At 49.7% G+C, this 18,760-nt stretch overlaps 2 protein-coding genes across 6 annotated transcripts; one reads left to right on the top strand and one right to left on the bottom strand.

Annotated features, from left to right (window-relative positions):
- Positions 1-89: 89 nt before the first annotated feature.
- Klhl17 (kelch like family member 17) lies at positions 90-5,595 on the bottom strand. 5 transcript variants are annotated; one of them, XR_015047270.1, is made up of 12 exons: positions 5,382-5,595; positions 4,565-4,824; positions 4,355-4,476; positions 3,989-4,210; positions 3,392-3,508; positions 2,948-3,161; positions 2,562-2,706; positions 2,304-2,474; positions 1,864-1,933; positions 1,669-1,759; positions 1,259-1,440; positions 90-1,016 (listed from the first exon to the last, which is right to left on the bottom strand). XR_015047270.1 is itself a non-coding variant. In XM_029476323.2 (12 exons), exons 1-12 carry the CDS (start codon positions 5,480-5,482, stop codon positions 788-790), a joined length of 1,956 nt encoding a protein of 651 aa, XP_029332183.1. In that variant the 5' UTR covers positions 5,483-5,595; the 3' UTR covers positions 90-787. The 5 variants fall into 5 exon arrangements, 4 of the variants coding, with proteins under 4 accessions (XP_029332183.1, XP_029332184.1, XP_021015297.1 ...); XM_029476323.2 differs by having other exon boundaries at positions 1,656-1,759; positions 1,845-1,933; XM_029476324.2 differs by having other exon boundaries at positions 1,656-1,729; positions 1,845-1,933.
- Positions 5,596-6,733: 1,138 nt separating this feature from the next.
- On the top strand, positions 6,734-18,739 carry Noc2l (NOC2 like nucleolar associated transcriptional repressor). Its single transcript, XM_021160482.3, has 19 exons — positions 6,734-6,841; positions 6,957-7,115; positions 7,965-8,139; positions 8,222-8,350; positions 10,172-10,292; positions 10,412-10,502; positions 11,502-11,580; positions 11,682-11,792; positions 11,999-12,112; positions 12,721-12,909; positions 13,071-13,210; positions 13,955-14,066; positions 14,907-15,020; positions 15,436-15,537; positions 16,577-16,720; positions 16,840-16,953; positions 17,241-17,376; positions 17,887-17,976; positions 18,229-18,739. Exons 1-19 carry the CDS (start codon positions 6,816-6,818, stop codon positions 18,327-18,329), a joined length of 2,247 nt encoding a protein of 748 aa, XP_021016141.1. The 5' UTR covers positions 6,734-6,815; the 3' UTR covers positions 18,330-18,739.
- Positions 18,740-18,760: the final 21 nt, after the last annotated feature.

The raw sequence follows: 18,760 nt of genomic DNA, 5'->3' as shown, positions 1-18,760 counted from the left end.
TTGCCTGTAGACCTTCACTTTGTTGTCCAGAGAGGAGCCAAAGATGTGCTGTAGACCCACAGCAGAAGGTACAAAGGGGGCCAAAGATGGACATTCAGCCTCAGGCCCATGGAGCCCAAGAAACATGTTTATTGTTCAAGTTGGCTCATATTGCTGTGTAGGATCTAAGTGCATGTTGTGTGCCCAGCTCCATAGAAGACCCAGAAAAGACATCACACTGTATACACAAGACATAGGAAATAAGTCTGCTTTGTGTCCTTCAGGGACAGTGCCTGGCAGAGACAGATAAGTGCTGTGTGCAAAGCGCTGGCTAGGGGTCTGCATCTTCTTAGAAAGCCCTTGCCTCTGCTCCTGTTGCGACAAATTGCTCTGCCCCTTACTGTTTGCAAGGCCCAGCTATGTTGCTCATCCTCTTTCAGTGAGTGTCTACCCCCAGCATTCTCTGTTGTTCCACAAAGGGAGATAGGCAAGAGAACACTCCGAAGGGATCCTTGGTCCCCTAAATGCAGGAGAGCTGACAATTGATAGTAAATGTGTGAACCGGTAGCTGCAGCACTTCTCATCCATCAGTAAATATTGAATCAATAAATAAGTGAGTAAACAAACAGCACACAAATAAATGAACAAGGACAAATGAACACCAAGACCAAGACAGAAGAACAGGAAATCTCTGGTGGGGTATGTGATCTGCCCTAACACTTGGTAGAGGAGACAGAGGTGGTAGGGCCACCCCGTAGGGTTTAAGGCATGTGGGAGGCTTCAGGGCCTCTGTGCAGTCTGACATGTGTCAGAGGCTGGTAGAGGACACAGACAGCGTGGGTGAGGAAGGTGGTGGGAAGTTGAGCAGCTCCAGCACTGCCACACCCACACTGCTGCGTCTTGTGAACATGCAGGATGCTGCCACCCACTTGTTGGTTCTCGGGTTGTACTTCTCTATGGAGTTGAGGCTGGAGCTGCCATCATTGCCCCCCACAGCGTAGAGCCAGCCGTCCATGGCCACCAGGTCATGTGTGCTCCTGGGGAGTTGGATAGGCAAGAGTAAGCCCAAGGGGCAAGCCAAGAGACAGGCCAAATGAGTGGGGCACAGAGGGAGCAACCATAGGGACAGGGCAATGAAAGGAGCCCCATATGCCCGGGAGGAACCCAAGGACCTGCTGTACTGTTGAGGTGCTGTGTGCATAACCCCTGAAGCTACACTCCTGGAATAAACCAGATGTAGTGGCAGAACCACTCACCACCCACCCCTGGCCTTATACACCTGCGGATATTCATGGGTGCCACACTCTCCCAGGCACCAGCCTTGGTGCTATATCTCTCCACTGAGTTGAGGCAGCTTGTGCCATCATTGCCCCCTGCGACATACAGGGCACCCTCCAGTACTGCTACTCCTGCTGAGCTGCGCCGGCTCAGCATGGAAGCTACAGGTGTCCATGAATTCACCTGTAGAGACAAGAGGACAGGCTGGAGGCAGACCCACCAAGGGCACCCCAACCCTGACACCATATAGACTCTACTCTTGGTTGGGTATCTGAGGGTCAGGGGTGGGATATAGAAAGCAGACCCCTTGGATGTCACAGATGGCCAGAATCTGGGATTATGCCCCACTCCCCCCAGCACTTTAGAGGAGGACATTGTGATAGGGGTGCGCTATGCACCTGGGGCTCATACTTCTCCACGGTGGCCAGGTGTGATGAGCTGTCATAACCACCCACGGCGTACAGGTTCCCATCTGTGGGAAGGCAATATACCCACGAAGCTCCTGCAGGGTGTAGGAGTTTTGGGGGTGGGTGGGAAGGGGATATGCAGGAAAGCAGGTACCACGGGAAGCAGGTCCTGTCACCCACCAAGTGTGGCCACACGCACATATCGCCTCCGGGTGCTCATGGCAGCAATGGATGTCCATGTTCCTGTCAGTGGGTCATATCGTTCAGCACTGTGGACACCAGAATAATGCTGATGTTCAGTTACAACAGTCAAGTGATCCTTGCCCAGGCTTTGTCCCCTCATTCCCCCTAAAGCTATGGCTGAAATCCTGGGCATCACAGACTCTATGAACAGAGAGCAAGGTGTGCTGGGCGGGTACAGGCTACTGGCTGCTTGGACTGGAGGGAGGGCCCCTCCAGGGGGAGAATGGTGCCAAGGTCCTGCTGATGCTGTGCCCTGAGGTAAGGAAGCCTTAAGGACTCAGTAGCCTGGATTAGGCCCTCATTCTCTTAGCCAGATGTGACTTCATAGTCAAGTCAGCCTCATCTGCTGCTGCTGAGCCAACCCTGCAAAGCCACTGGGGCCCTAACCCAAACTACTACCTGTTGAGGCAGGAAGCCCCATCGTAGCCACCAGCTGCATACAGGAGCCCATGCAGGGCAGCTACACCTAGGCAGCTTCGCCTTGTGCCCATGGAGACCTCGGGCTGCCATGTGTTTGTCACAGGGTCATAGGACTCCACCGTAGCCAGGTCTGAGGTTCCATCGTAGCTAGGAGAAGAGTCCGCTACTGATCAAGGATGGCCTGGCAGGCATATGACAAACCTTTCAGCCTACATGGCCAGCTTCTATGCTTACCCGCCTACAGCATACAGTCGGTTCCCGACAGCAGCGACTCCTACACGAGCCCGACGTGTAGACATGGAGGCCACCACATGCCAACGGTCAGTCCGAGTGTCATACGCTTCACAGTCTCCATGGATCGCAAACAGGCTCCCACCACCTGGAGATGGGTAACTATAAATAAAGGGGCTCAAGGCTGGGCAGAGGACTCTAGTGTGACCCAAGTACAAAGACATGAAGGCTCCAGGGGTGGGAAGAGATAGAGACTGGGTCACACTAGTGGGCCCCATCCTATAGGGTCTTTGAGACACACAGGTCATAAGTATAATGGGTTGGGTTTATAGTCTGAGTTGGGGTAGATGGCCTAGGGCAAAATGGGAAGGAGAAGGGGTTTAGCATACCAACAGCAAAGAGCACAGGGCCAGCACCCTCACATCGACGGGGTCTTGTGCGGCTAGTACCCAGAACACCTCTCTGCTCAGGCAGCAGGTGGAACTTAAGGGCCTCAATAAGCAGATCCTTGCAGTCAGGGTGATGCCTCACAAGGCTTTCAGCATCCACGTGGCCCAATAGGAAGTCTCGGCTCAGCAGAGGCAGCCGTACACACTTCATCAGCTAGGGCAGGAAGTGCCATGTAAGGCAAAACCCTAGGGCATACTTGGCCCAGAGCTAAGACCCACTCAGGTGCCTATAGCACTTGTAAGATTGGTTCTTGAGACAGGTGGCTGAACCACTCCAAAGGAGTCCCTGGATGGAAGATGCTAAAGACTTGAAGAAGTAAGCTTACACCTTAGCCACCTGCATTCCCTTCCAGACAGCATGGGAGCTCCAGGACTTGGCCTCACCCTTGGTACATGCTGCCTCCGAGTGTCTACATCATGTTTGACCCAGCTCAGGACTGCACGGTACACATCTTCCTCTGAGGGCACGTTCAGGCTATCACTAGAGACCAATTCCAGCACCTGGGGGTGAGAGGTCCTCAGACCTGACATCTGGGTAGGGGAGGGCCCAGAAAACCCTGAACGTGTCTGAGAGTATCAGACAGAGGGCATGTGCATGTACATGCACAAACACACACACACTTAATGTTCTTAGAGTGAAGAACCAGGCAGAGTCAAGATTCACAGATTTTGTTCCCAGTAGATGGGTAGAGGGGTGAGGGGTGTCCAAGGTCCTAAGTAGTCTCAGGTACATAGAATCAGAGACTGGGAAATAATGGTCCTAGAATGCGGTAAAGACAGGCATCTAAAACAAATGATTGGGTGAAATGAGAAGATGGAAACAGGGTTGGGAGGAGATGGCCAGGGAATGAATCATAGGGTGAAACTTGCACCAGAAACTTGAAATGAGGATTGCAGAACACTGGCTGCTAGGGTCTGGGCTTGGGCAATACATGGTGGGGGCTGGGCCCAAACTGGCATGTTACCTGCTTCAGTGGTTACCTGCTTCAGTGGCAACAGCATGAACTCCTCAGTCTTGGCCACATCCACGAAGTGCTGCAGCACGTACCTGTGTGCTGCCTTGAGCAGGTCACTGCATGAGTGTGTGTCTGCAAATCCTCGAATGCCCAGGCAGTTGGAAGGGTCGAGCTGGCTCAGGAGGAACTTGCAGCAGGCATCTCGAACACCATTCAACTGTAGAAGGCTGGCAGCTGGGAGCAGAGTCTGGGGCATGAAGATGAGTGAGGCAGGAGGGGTCCAGAAGAGCACAGAGTAACTGGATATTGGGGAGAGGCATGGGGAGGCCAGGGCACACAGATCTGGGCTGGATATCTCAGGGGACATGGGTATAGGAATGGCATGTCTCACCTGAACGTTGCCCTCGCCCACCACAATCTCAGCTGTGTATGCAAACTGCACCAGCTGGTCTAAGGCTTGCGGGTCAATGTCATGCAGTGTCACATGTGTCTGGCGGCTCTCACTCATCTCATCTGTGAAAACAGTGGATTAGGCAGCCTACCCGGGGAGATCTGCAGAGATTCCACTAGGGCTGCCCAGACTGTTGTATGTGGTACTTGCTTGTGAACATGGCGTGGAAGTAGGGGCTACAGGAGGCCAACACCACCTTATGAGCACGGATCTCCTTGGCGGCCACATGCAGGACGATGTCACACAGGAGGCCACGCTGCCGCATGCGGCTCATAGCCACAAAAGCATCATGGTAGTGCCGCTTTGAGTTGTGTGCCACACTGTGACCCTCTCTGCTCAACAGCTGCATCGCACCTTCCATCGGGGCTGCAGGCCGGGCCTGCCTGGGCCGAGCTCGCTCTGCCTCAGGGCTGCAGGCCACAGGACTAGGTCAATGTTTATACACTGTAGAGAGCCACTCACCCACCTTTGAGAACTCCCAGCACAGCCAAGGCAGCTGCAGTAGTTCAGTCATCAGGGACCAAAGCCCATCAAGGACCAGCCTGTCACTCACTGCCACTTTCCAGGGCTCTAGATCTCTCTCCTGTCAAGGAACCTCGCTGGAGCCAGAGCAGATTCTTTCATAAATTTAAGCCTGCTCTCAACTGGCACCTGTCCCTCTTCCTCTGCTGACTACCTCTCCTAGGGCTCCAAGCTCCTCATCTAGTGCCCAAGCATTTCCCAGGGAGCCGTGCCCTCAACACTCATTGTGAGCACTGTAGGCGCTGGAGAGAAGTTGGCAAACGTTGTCCCTCTGAAGTGAATCCCAAGATCCCACTCACCATGTTGACCTCACCCGGCCCTGGGAGCAGCCCTTCTGCCCCATTCTGCAGATCTGTTTAATAGTGGCTGTATAACCAAAGGGCTGAGACCCTGCACCACCTCTTGCAGGGCGCCATCCCTCCCTCCATCCCTCCAATCTACTCACGCCGGCGGCTGGGGCGGCGGTGGCGCCTCAGGCCCGGGCCCTGGGCTACTGTGCTCAGGACTCTGCGTCCTGCCCGCAGGCCGCTCGCCACGGGGCTGCATAACTTCAGCCGCCAAACCCGCGACAGACACCGCAACGCTGTTTGACTGATTCGGACCGTAGGAAGACTGCCTGGCCGCTATGTCCACTCCGGCGCTCGCCAGTCTCCGCAGACCCTGTTTCTCGGCGCCGCCCGCCCTGCTTCACACAAGGTTGCAGGACCTGCTGCCACCCGCAACCGGATCAGCGATGCGCTGACAATTTCCCTCCGTTTGGGAGTTCCACTCCCATCCCTGCTCTCTTCCAAGGAGCACCTACCTTCGTTTGGCGCCTAGGTTAGCTTCAAGTTCCAGTGCCCCAGTACTCACCTGCTAGATCTTGCTGTGACTGACAAAACTCCATAGCACTAGGGTAGAGCTGGACACTAGCCCTCCAGTCTTATCCTCAGGCCTCCTTTTCACAAGCGTGTGGAAAAGCTCAGCGCTCCTATACATACATATTTGAGCATTAGGCGGATGGGGGCTGCTAGCGTCTGAGAGGTGCAATTATCTATTGACATGGATACAGCATTCTTGTCACACCCAGGCTCGCCAAGGAATTGGGTGTCCTTTGACTTAAAAAAAATTTTTTTTTCATTTTATGTGTATGGGTGTTTTGCCTATTTGTGTATTATATAAATTACGTGTGTGGAGTGCCTACAGAAACCAGAAGAGAGCATCAGATCTCCTGGGACTCAAGTTACCAACATTTGTGAAGCACTTCGTAGACACTGGGAATTGGACCCCAGTCCTCTGGAAGAGCAGCTAGTGCTTTTAAGTCCGAACCATCTCTATCCAGCCCTTGGTTGGTCGGTTGGTCTGCCTGCCTACAGTTTATCATCTATCAATCTATCTATCTCTTTATCTGGTTTTTCGAGACAGAGTCTCTGGGTAGTCGTGGCCGTCCTGGAATTTGCTCTGTATAGACTGGTCTCATAGACAGCACTCAGAGCTAACCCTGATTCGCTTGTCTCTGAGTGCGGAGATAAAAGGCGTGTGGTCGGGCCAGCCCTTTACTTTAAAAAAAAAAAAAAAGATTTTTTTTTCCCTTTGGGCGTGGTGGGCAGGGCTGTTCAGATTTTCAGCCTTGTTTCCCGGGTGGGAACGGTTGTTACTGTTTTATGCAGGGTTTTGAGCTGTGAGAGCCGGTCGGCCTGCATTGGTGAATTTGTGCCGAACTAGCACACCTGCTGCGCCAAGAGGAAGAAGGTACCCTCCCGCCTGGGGACCGCGGGCGCTACCGCTCGAGAACCCTAAAGCCACCAGTAGGGGTAGGACGGGCGGGGCTTGCAAAAGGAAGTCTGATGGCACAAGGCATTCTGGGCCCGGAAGTGCGGCGCACGCTGCTTTGAGCATCATGGCTGTGTCTCGAGCTCCCCGGAGGTGAGTTGAATAACTGGGCGTCCAGACCCCCGGCAGGCGCTTACTCCCAGGGTTCTCTACGTTTCTAAGTGTGGCTGGCGAGCTGGCAGAGGTCTTGACGTGATATAACTTGCAGGCGACTGGAGGAGTTAACTGTTGACGAGTTCTTGGCTTCCGGCTTTGAGTCCGAATCTGAGTCGGAGCTGGGGGACACCAAGGAGGCTGCGGCGAAGGAGAAAAAAGGGCGAGGAGCCTTCTCTAACGGGGAGCAGCGGGGCACGCGCACCTCACCCAGGTGAGAGCCCACCCCTTCCTCCACCTCACCCCGGGCCCCGCCGCACGGCGACCCAGTAATTCTTTGGTTCCACGCTGCTACACAGATCGGTAAATTAGCAGACTTTGTGCCGATGTGCGTTGGGAGATAGTGTAGAAGACTTTTTAAACAAAAAGAAAAAAAAAAAGCACTTGGTCCTGGATAAATCAGTGGGTGTGTTGGAGGAAAAGTAACTATGGGTAGAAGGAGAAAACGGAGAGTAGGGTTTGTTTGCCAGTGTAGATAAGGTCTCTGGGTGGGAATGCTGAGATGGGTGCGGGGCTTGATACTAAATGATGATAACTTGAGCACAGTTTGATCGAGAACTGCAAAGAAAAAGCAGGCAGCCTTTGAGGCATTGGAGTAGAGCAAGTCAGAGTGACAATGAAGGGGCCTGGTTCTATAAAGTCTTTTGGTAAAACGGGAAGCTGTCTGAGGCTTAAGCAGTGAATTGACGTTAAGTAACATACAAAAGGAATCTCTAGGGTTGTTGTGATTAGAAGAGTTGGAAATGGAGAGTTTTGAGGGGAAGTGCACACATGGTTTGGAGGTGTTATTGTAGGAGAGCTAATGACAGTTTATTTTACAACGATGAAGTGAGCATGGTGGGTGCACAGCTGGTCTGGGAGTGCCCTCATCTGATGCTGAATTTGAAATGGTTGTGTTGAAACATTGTCAAAGGTGCTGTATGTGTGATTATGGGAGAGAGACAAGCCTGATGGTCATTGATCCTACAGTGAAGGAAATATACTAATATGGCCTCATTGAGGCAACAACCAGATTGGCTGTGTAGGGTCAAAAAACTCCTTTCCCTGACACCCATTTTCTCAGCCTGCATAAGGGGCGTGCTTCTGAGCACAAAGACCAGCTCTCTCGGCTAAAGGACAGAGACCCTGAGTTCTACAAGTTCCTACAGGAGAATGACCAGAGCCTACTGGACTTCAGTGACTCAGACAGCTCTGTGGAAGAAGAAGAGCAATTCCATTCTCTGCCAGACATGCTGGAGGTGAAACCTGGCCGACCTGGGCATTGGGGCACCTGTGATTTCTATACACTGTCCCAGCTTTGTCCTTTTGTATCTGGTACAGGAAGCAAGTGAAACAGAGGAAGATGGAGGAGAGGACAATGACACATTGCCCAGAGGACTGCAGAGGAAGAAGAATGAGCCTGTACCTGTGACCCTTGCCATGGTGGAAAGATGGAAGCAGGGCTCCATGGTAAGAAGCAGTATAAGTTGGGTGGCTGGATCTCCACAGGCAGGAGACTCTGACCTTGCCTCATTTGAGGGTTAGGATTAGGAGTATCTGAGACAGTAGGTGAAAAGACTATGTTTCTGGGAAGCACACAATGAAGGTCTTTCCAAGTGCCAGGGTCCTCCAGCTACGTCTCCTTATTTGTAGTGTATAGTCCTGCCTACTTCCTTCTCACACTCTCTATCAGGGTTCTGACCATTGTGGGGTGGTTGTAGAGTTTGTTTCATTTCTGTTAACAGGATACCACAGACTGGGTAATTTGTTTTTTGTTGTTGTCTTGTTTGCCTGCATATATGTTGGTGTACCTTATGTAAGTTCATAGTTAACCAATAGTTGTGAGCCACCATGTGGGTGCTGGGAATCAAACCTGGATCATCTGGAAGAACAGTCAGTACTCTTAACTACCAAACCATCTTTCCAGCCCCAGACTAGGTAATTTGTAAAGAAATTTAACTGGCTCACATTGCTGGAGGTAGGCAGGTCAAAAAGTATGGTGATGTCTTTGTTAAAGGCCTTGTGTTGTGATCCTTATTCAGTTATATCTTTTGAATTGTTAGAAATCAAGCCCAGGACTTGTACATTTTAGGTAATCACACTATCCTGAGCCCTGTCTCTTTTGTTTTGTTTTGGTTTGGTTTGGTTTGGTTTTTGAGACAGGGTTTCTCTTTATAGCCCTGGCTGTCATGGAATTCACTCTGTAGACCAGGCTGGCCTTGAACTCAGAAATCTGCCTGCCTCTGGCTCCCAAGTGCTGGGATTAAAGGTGTGCGTCACCAATGCCTGGCTGTTGTTTTATTTTCGATTTTGTTCTTTGAGACAGGATCTCATTAGTTGTGAGTGTCTTGGAGCTTAATATGTAGAACTGTTTCTGTTTTCTAAGTGCTGTGATTAAAATATACCCCAAATGTGTTTTCAGTGTCTGACTTATAAGTCTGCTAATGCCACCATGGAGCCCTGAACCTCATCATTTCATGTTTTTTTGTTGTTGTTGATGTTGTTTGTTTGTTTTTTAGACAGGGTTTCTCTGTGTAGCCCTGGCTGTCCTGGAACTTACTCTATAGACCAGGCTGGCCTGGAACTCAGAAATACGCCTGCCTCTGCCTCCCAAGTACCGGGATTAAAGGCGTGTGCCACCACTGCCGGGATGTTTCATGTGATCTTCATTACTTTCCAAAGGCTTTATTTCCAAATACCACCAAATAAACTTGGATATTAAATTTCTACTACATAAGCATTTGGACCATAGTCAGGCTTAGCATTATTTGTTCACTGGGGAGTGGGAAATGAAGTCAGTGTCCTTTGAATAATTTCACACTTAACTTAGGTTTTGGGATTTTTTTTTTTTTTTTACAGCTGGAGATCACTATGTAAATCACCCTGGTGGCTAACTTTGAACTCTTTGTAGAGTAGTTTGGCCTCAAAACTTACTGTAGTCTCCTTGCCTTTGCTTTCCCAGTGCTGGCGTAGCCATCAGCTACCATGCTTGGCTTTCACATTGGTTTCTTTAGGGAAGGGAGTGAAAAGGGAGATTCCCATATACTTTCTGCAGCAAGTTTGTAATGCAGTATTCTCTCCCATTTCTTCTGGGATTCTTGAGACAGGCTCTGCCTATCCAGTGTGCTCAATACCTATTTTGTTGTTGGTTCATGTTCCAGTGATCTTAGCCCCACAGTTGCTCTGGGCCTGAGATTGTGGGTTAGGAGCACCTTTTCAACTTGGAGCAGGTTCCTAGAGCCAGGTACTGTGAACTACTCTTTTAGTGATCTTGATCTCTTGCCCCTTCAGCACCACCTTACTCCCAGGCTGTTCCATGAAGTTGTACAGGCGTTCCGAGCAGCTGTAGCCACCACCCAAGGAGAGCAGGAAGCTGCTGAGACTTGCAGGTTCCAGGTCGCAGATAGTGCTGGTGAGCTGGGGACAGGGGACCTGTGCCAGGCTTCAGTGTGACACCTATGTTCCCTATATAGGTGAATGAATGACACCTGTGTTCCCTATATAGGTGAATGACACTTTGGTTCCTTGCAGTGTTCAATGCTCTGGTTACTTTCTGCATTCGAGACCTCTGTGGTTGCCTTCAGAAGCTACTGTTTGGAAAGACACCAAAGGATAGCAATAGGTAAGGGATGGTCAGGGGTTTTGTCATTAAGGTAGAGGAGGTCACAAAGTCTTAAGGAAGCACAGAAAACAGCTAATAAATACAGATGAGTCATGGTGGGGCTGGGAGTAGACATAGCCATGTGTCTTGAGGTAGCAAATGCAGAAGAGCAAACCCTAACCCTAACATGAAGGAGAAGATGGTGGCAGTTGGTTGATGCATTGACAGGATGAGTACATCTAGAGGCAGCAGAGAGTGAGGAGAGCAAGAAAACCCAACAGGTGGAGAGGGCAGAGAATAAGCCAGATGATATGACAGAAGCCTAAGTCAATGGCTAATACACCCAGAATCTGGGGAGTAGTTGTCATGAAGGGACAAGTGAGATTTTAGAAACAGGGTTGCCCTCTGAATTGGATACGATGCTTGAGGTGTCACACAGATGAGATAGTGTTGGTTTAGGTATCTGGAAGGTTAGACAGTGGGGTATCTTTAATGGGCTCTGGTTTTTGTTCTTGGTACAGTTCAGTAGATCTTGGTAAACACCTACTATGTTGCCAGGTGTTCAGCTGTTTGGCAGTTAAGGGTCTGGAGTTTAGGTAAATTTAGGTAAAATTGAGTATATAAGTGCATTTTTTATGGTATGTGGCATGTACAAGTCTACACAGCTTGTAACAACAATGGTAACTGGTTAGGCCCCCATAGGTCTTGAATGCTGGTTGCGAGTTTGGATGGAGCTACAGAGACTCAGAAGAGAAATCAATCTGAAAGTTCTAGGGAAGATACTTTGCGATTTTAGAGTTCAGTTGTTCTGAATTCTGGCCAAGTTGGTGGCCTGTGCAAGGGGCATGTGTTGCTTTCCTGCAGGTGTCAGTCTGGGCTATGCTCAAGAAGGTCCTGGTAACATCTGCCAGCTGTAAGGAGCCCCTTGGCGTTTGTGTGTATGGGATTGGGTTATATGACCTTGTGCTTGTGCAGGCTTGTGTCTGAATTTCAGGAATGGGGTGGGTGTATTCCCTGCAGGCTGCTGCTACCATCTAGTAGCCCACTGTGGGGGAAGCTCCGTGTGGATGTCAAGTCATACTTGAGTGCAGTTGTGCAGGTACTGTTCTGGTGGGTAAAGAGTCCCAGGAGACCTGGCCATGTCTGATAGTCTGGTGCTCTCTTACACCCAGATTTCAATGACTTTCTCTCCTTCTTTAGCTGGTAGCCTGTCTAGCAGAAGCCACGGTGTCTGCAGCTGTCCTGCAGCATATCATCAGCTTGGTTCCCTACTACCTGACTTTCCCTAAGCAGTGCAGAATGTTGCTCAAGGTATGTTAGCTTGTCCTTGTCCTACTCCTGGCTAGAATATAGGCAGCATTTGTGCCTATACTTGTTCTGCTCCTACCGTGTCCTCTACCCACCAGTCCTTTCAAGACAGCATTGCTTAGTAATGCGAGAATAGGTTCCACTGAGGCATGCGTGCTAGCCATGGAGGGTTCTAGGCCAGGAAAGGCAGTGATGTATCTTTTTTTCAGAGGATGGTAGTTCTGTGGAGCACGGGTGAAGAATCTCTGCGGGTCCTGGCCTTCCTGGTACTCATCAGAGTCTGCCGGCACAAGAAGGAATCCTTCCTTGGTCCCATTCTGAAGGTAGTGTGAGTCTTCTATTTGTTCATTAAGGTCTGTGTTGGGAATTGTGTGTGGTTGATGGTCCTTACTGGGACTTGACACCAAACTCTGATCATAATTTTCTTACCAAAAAATTGGGTGATGATGGGAACAGGAATCCATGGTCTTGTGGGTATTGGTGGTGATGGTGGGAGGGGCTCTTTCCCTTTGGTATGAGAATGTTATACCTAGAAAATAGGAACATGTTTGAGGCCACCACCAAGATCAGATCCTGCTGTCTAGCTCCAGGCCTGGAGTGGCATCACCTGGACTCCTACTGTACAGACCTAGCTCGAAGTAGAGCATCTCCTCTACTTCCTTCCTAGGCCTTCAGTCCGGTCCTTGCCTAGTCCTCATCTTACCCTTCTCTTGTACACCTTCCTCTCTTCTGCATATCTTAGATTATTTGTGGTGGGTACAAGTGTGTAGGCTGAGAAAAATCAGAGTTCTTGAGTGCTGGGAACCATTCAAGAATTGAGTCTGCAGCTGTTTAGGACAGCAGTTCTAATGGAAAACCCTAGGTGTGGGCAGGTGGCTTGGAACTGAACAGTGGTTGCTCAGGTGGCTCTTAACTTTGGTTTGTCTGTCAGCAAATGTACATCATGTATGTGAGAAACTGCAAGTTCACCTCTCCCAGTACCCTCCCCCTCATAAGCTTCATGCAACGGACACTGACTGAAATGCTTGCCTTGGACCCCAGCGTCTCCTATCAGCATGCCTTCCTCTACATCCGACAGCTTGCCGTCCACCTGCGTAATGCTATGACCACAGGCAAGAAGGTATGAGGTCAGACCCTTCGAAGCCAGTAGCCCCACCCAGGGCCTTAGGGCATGCTAGAAGCCACTTTTTAATGGGGGAGACTGCTCAGTGCTCTGAGGGAGGCTTTGGGTGATTCTGGCAGGAAAGAATGGGCCTAAGATGTGGACTTCACTCTCACCAGGAGACATACCAGTCTGTGTACAACTGGCAGTATGTGCACTGCCTCTACCTATGGTGTCGAGTCCTGAGTACCCTTGGTTCCAGTGAGATCCTGCAGCCCCTACTCTACCCTCTCTCACAGATCATCATTGGCTGTATCAAGTGAGTTCAGGGACAGGGCTAGATTATCCTAGGGGTTGGAGGCAGCAAGTTCCTCTTGGTATAGGGCAGAAGTTTCTGATTTGCTAGCTTCTGTGAACTACATTATACAAAGAATTTTCTCGGGTGGCCACACCTTAAATATAGCTTTTGTGTCTATAGTCTCTGAGGAAGGGCCTGAGAAGATGAACTGGATGTAGATTTCAGGCAGCTGGGCTTTGCAGTCAGCCTCTACTTAGGTAAATAGGTTAGGTGTCCACAGTGTCCACAGTGTAACACCTATATGGACCCTGCTTGGGCCCTTGTGCTATTGGAGGGCATTCAGATCTAGTTCTAAGTGCTTTTGATAGTCTAGGAGGGGGCTTCTGTGTCCTCTTGAGCTTTCTCCTGACACTGAAGACTGAGCTAGGAAGGGGAAGAGGCAGGCGGTACAAGAAAACAAAGTAGCAAGTGGAGAGGAAAGGAGGCAGGAGTGAATGAAACTAAGTTAAAGTTGGATGAGTGTCTTTCAGTCTTGCAGCTGAGCAGTGGAGTAGTACCCAAGGCCAAGCATTTTGGTTGTCCCTGTTGATTTTGCTGACTGGTTAAATTACTATTCCACATGGGTGCTATGAGTACCCATCCTGTAGGAGTGACCAGGATCTCCTGTAGTTGGAGCTTGTGAACGGGGAGGAGTCAGAGGCAGTGGACAGTTAACTGATGTTTGGGCCTGGCTACCTGACTGGGCTCTGCTCCTCTTTTCTCCAGGTTGTTGCCCACTGCTCGATTTTATCCATTGCGCATGCATTGTGTACGTGCCCTGACACTGCTGTCCCAGACCATCAGCACCTTCATACCTGTTCTGCCCTTCATTCTTGAGGTGGGCACCACTTGTGTTGGACTTAGAAATGTCTTTAGGAAACCACACCTCCATCTCTGTGTCTGCCAGTGCTAACTTCTAACAATGACCCCGTGGCCCCCTCCCTTTGCAGTCCTTACAGATCTGCATTGAGTCTCTCCAAGTCTCACAGTTACTATGACACCTTTCTTGTTTTCCTTATTCTACCTCTACCTTGATTCACTGTACCTGCCCTTGGAATCTTCATATCAGGTCCAGATTCCTTGAGAAAGTGAACTACAAGGGTAGAATCCAAGCCCCTGCTAACAGAATGTCACTGCCCTTTCTTTAATTTATGGGGAGGATAAAGGATATTGATACCAGTTCTATATATTAGTTAGCATCCTTTGCTCAGAGAAAGGACATTTCCTACCTCCAATTTATTAATCATTGTAGCTGGTTCAGCTTCTAGCAATATGTTACATAAGTTCTCTTGTCAGGGCTTTCCTATAGAACCTTCCCTCTCTATGCTTCTGCATGTACCTTGTGCCTCCTTGGTTTACCTGTTCTGTGTGGGGGTAGTCTCCTAGTAGTTGGGGAGGCATCCTTGGACCAAGAGGTTAGGCTAGGCTCCTATTTCCCTCTTAGGAAGGCCAAAGTGTATATATAGCCTGCAAAGTTTGTGGGGTATGGAAAACACAGTCTCTCCCTTCTCTTTCTTTGTTGGTGGTTTTATCCATAGTGCCTGGGATACATGAGGCCCAGATTCGTATTTAAAGGTGGTTAAGTGTATGCAGGAGTCCTTATGGTCAAGGGGCTCAGGGCTCTGGAAGGCCTGGTCTTGGGGGATCTCTTTGGCTTGGGCTTACACTCTGTGGGTAGATTTTCCAGCAGGTGGACTTCAATAGGCGGCCAGGTCGCATGAGTTCCAAGCCCATCAACTTCTCTGTGATCTTGAAGCTGTCCAGCACCAACCTGCAGGAGAAGGCATACCGGGTGAGGCTGAACTCAAGGCCTGGGAAAGGCCTGGGGCTATGTTTTAGTTGGTTTACAAGGACTTAATAAGGCTGTTGATATACAAGGGAGGGATTCCCATTGTGGAGCATTTGTGGTTTCTTTTGAGACCAGATCTCTCTATTATATAGATCTTGCTGTCCTGGAACTTGCTATATTGATCAGGCTAGCCTTGAACTCACAGAGTTCCACTTTTCAAATGCTAAGATTGAGGTTTTTGTAGTCATGGAGCAATGACTCCTTAATCTCAGTTCCCGTGAAGCTGGGTGTGGCTCGGGGGAGTCTGTGAGTACTGTTTTATAGCCCTGGTCTTGGAGATTGAGCAGAGTTGGGGTGAAATGTAAGAAAATGGGCTATTGGGCTTCATCATCTGATGAGGTTGGGCCTGCCCCCTCAGGATGGCCTGCTGGAACAGCTGTATGACCTTATTCTGGAATACCTGCACAGCCAGGCCCATAGCATCGCTTTCCCAGAGTTGGTGCTGCCTACTGTTCTACAGGTATGTACTCATCATCTGACTTCCCTTCCCTGGCCAGACCTTGGCATCCTCCTTGTGGCTATCTTGGACAATCTTTTGGTAGGTTTATCTTCCCCTTATGTTCTAGTCCTAGACCAGTAACAACACCGTGTTTATCCAGTTACCTGGCTGCCAGATCCATTGGTGCCAGTGCAGGGGGAGAGAGATCATTTGCCTTGATAGCTTAAGGAACTTTTCTCTAGGGACTGTGGAATTAACTTGTAAAGGATTATCAGCCTCTGCTGAAGATGGTCTGGGGCTGGGTAACTTAATCAGGATCTCAGGAATTTGCAGATCCTTCCCCAGTCTGGCTGGAGCCTACCATAAACTATGGAAGTCTAAAGCCTGGGTTGGTCTGGTGTCCATTTTGTTTTTCCATGTGGTCATGGTCTCTCTGTGCCCTTTCTGAGAGTCTGTTTGCTCTCAGTTCAGCTATTTTCCATCTTAGGCCCTTCTCATAGGAGGGGGCTAGTGCTGTCTCTTTTCTGGTACTGGTAGGGGATTATTAGATCCATTACTCACAGACTTGTTGGGGTGGGGGTGTTGCTCATAACTGAGCTATACCTGGGTCAGGCTCCTATAGGCACAGGTATATGTGTGACGTTACATGTCTAGCTGTGCACATGGCTGTGTCACGGTTGGTTGCATGATGTGGCATTGGCTTCCCCCTGTGTCCTCTTGGCTGATGATGTCAGGTAGTCAGGATACCTTTAGTTTTAGGCTCAGCATTTTAAGTGTATGTATGTGTGTATCTATAGTAGAAGTTAGCAGATGTGTTTCAGTTAAAATAAAAGTAGCAAAAAAAAAACTTTAAGGTTTATGTCTTACGGCTCTTCATCTGCTTACCTCTCGGGCTGCTGCGGTAGCACTCAGGCAAGCACGGTCTTATGCCTGTGAGACCTAATTAAGAGATTGATAGCAGGTCCTTGTGATTGTCACATGGCTTTCCACTGCTTGGACCCCCTCTCGGGTGAGGAATGGAACTGTCACTGGAGCTGTACTGAGTCTTTTCTTTCTGCAGCTGAAATCTTTTCTCCGGGAGTGCAAAGTGGCTAACTACTGCCGGCAGGTGCGCCAGCTGCTGGAGAAAGTGCAAGAGAATGCAGAACATATCCAAAGTCTTCGACAGAGAGTGACCTTCAGCGTCTCTGACCAGATGGCAGTGGTGGGTTGGGACTTAGCATCTGCACTGGAATGGTGCTGCCTGAGGTCACCAGTTAGGGTGTGGTAGATGTTTAAGGGTTTTCCAGGATGATCATGGTCCTGAATTTACCCAATCCTTAGGATGCATGGGAGAAGCAGGTTCGTGAAGAGGGGACCCCTCTCACCAGATACTACAGCCACTGGAAGAAGCTGAGGGACCGTGAGATCCAGCTGGAGATCAGTGGCAAAGAGCGGGTATGGCTTGGGTCTGTGAAGATGGCCTAGTAGAAAGTAGCCAAGCAGGTTATTTGTGAAGGGGTCAGGGCTGAGGGAGTGAAGTTGGAAAAGGAAACAAAAGCAGGAGGGAAGAAAGAAAGGTGAGTTTGAGTGAAGCCTGTAAATTTCTGTTTACCTGCTGGGCAGCTGGTCCCATGTATTGCTATAGATGGTACCTGAGGTGCAGCTGGGCTAAGCTAAGTTCTACCCAGTTCTCTTGGCCTTTCCCTACCCTCATTTGTTGTTCTGTTTTTTGGTCCTTGAAGCTAGAAGACCTGAACTTCCCAGAGATCAAAAGGCGGAAAGTGGAAGACAGGAAGGATGAAGACAGGAAAGAATTAAAAGACCTGTTTGAGTTGGACAGTTCTGAGGGAGAGGACAGCACAGACTTCTTTGAGAGAGGTGAGGCCTGAGGTGGGAGTGGTTGAGAGCTGTGTGTGTCTGGGGCATTCATGTCTGGCTAGTGGGCAGATCTGTTTTGTTGTTTTTAATTTTTATGTCTGTGTTTTGGCTACATGTATGTCTGTATCACAGATCCCCTGAGACTAGAGTTAGAGACAGTTGTGAGCCTCAGTGTGGGCACTGGGAGTCAAACCCATGTCCATGAACCACCGAGCCATCTCTCTAGCCTCTAGATCTGTTTCTTATACTACTCATTGGCCCCTTATGTTTGGGCTGGGGACTCAGTATTGGTAATTGTCACCATGCTGGGGCCTCCATATAGGTGGCAGAAAGGGCTAGTGACCCTCTTGCTACTGCTGAGACCTGGGGCCCTGTTGCATGTCCAGAGGGCTACTGGGCTAGCCAACCCTCCTGTGTAGCTACTCATTGCCTTATTATTGCACCTGAGGGGTGTGTGTGTGTGTGTGTGTGTGTGTGTGTGTGTGTGTGATGACCGTTCTTCATTTGCAGGAGTACCTAGGCTCCCGGAAGCTCACCAAGGAATGAAAGAAGAAGATCAGGAAGAAGAAGATAAAGAAGAAGGTGACAGCAATTCAGAGGGTAAGTGGTTTCTATTATGAAATAGACTGGCCCTGGAGTCTGTCTGGAGGCAAGACCATGGGAAGACAGAGCTCTAAGCCAGGCTTCTGCCCCTCCCTGGGGTACCAGGCCAGCTGCTCTGTACTCTTTAGCAACCAGCTATAGCATGCTGATAAATTTAATTAATGCTGCAATTAATTAGTGATGAGTAACTTCTAAAACTGGTTTTTTCATGATATAGCAGAATTTATGTAGCCTCTTCTTTCTCTGTAGATGGAGACACAGACACAGGGGTGGATCTGAGTGAACTGTGGCAGCTGGCTCAGGGACCACAGGATGAGCTGGAGGATCTTCAGCTCTCAGAAGAGGACTGAGGGCCTCCTGCTGGCTCCTGGAGGCCTTGACAACAACTGTGCAGCGAGAGGACAGTAGACTGTAAACAGGGTTTTATTGTTACAGCACAGCAGAACAAGTGTACTAAGAGCCATTTTGACCCTGAAAGGGAACTGTTTCTGCAGAACCTTCTGCTGCCAGAAGCAGAAGGCTGACCCTGACCTGCAGAGTTGTCCCAGTTCAGAGTGGGAAGGGTGGCTCCATGGCCTCTCCACTTTGTCTTTGGTTTGTCTGCAGACCACTGCAGTTACCTCTAGAAGGTAAATCCATTACTTTTTTTTGGTTTTTTGAGACAGGGTTTCTCTGTAGTCCTGGTTGTCCTGGAACTCACTCTGTAGACCCGCCTGCCTCTGCCTTCCAAGTGCTAGGATTAAAGGTGTGCACCACCACTGCCCAGCTCATTGCTTTTCTT

The sequence above is a fragment of the Mus caroli genome, unplaced genomic scaffold (assembly GCF_978045245.1).
Source record: "Mus caroli unplaced genomic scaffold, Mus_caroli_1 scaffold_6, whole genome shotgun sequence".
NCBI classification, from domain to species: Eukaryota; Metazoa; Chordata; class Mammalia; order Rodentia; family Muridae; genus Mus; species Mus caroli.
This window is presented reverse-complemented; position numbering and strand designations above follow the sequence as displayed.

Coding starts and splice junctions, on each gene's coding strand:
- Klhl17 (XM_029476323.2), bottom strand. CDS start 5,482: ATGCAGCCCCGTGGCGAGCGGCCTGCGGGCAGGACGCAGAGTCCTGAG. Junction 4,211..4,354: donor TGGGCGAGGGCAACGTTCAG/GTGAGACATGCC, acceptor TTCATGCCCCAG/ACTCTGCTCCCAGCTGCCAG. Junction 3,509..3,988: donor TGCTGTTGCCACTGAAGCAG/GTAACCACTGAA, acceptor TCTCACCCCCAG/GTGCTGGAATTGGTCTCTAG.
- Noc2l (XM_021160482.3), top strand. CDS start 6,816: ATGGCTGTGTCTCGAGCTCCCCGGAG. Junction 11,793..11,998: donor AGTGCAGAATGTTGCTCAAG/GTATGTTAGCTT, acceptor TCTTTTTTTCAG/AGGATGGTAGTTCTGTGGAG. Junction 15,021..15,435: donor TGCAGGAGAAGGCATACCGG/GTGAGGCTGAAC, acceptor CTGCCCCCTCAG/GATGGCCTGCTGGAACAGCT.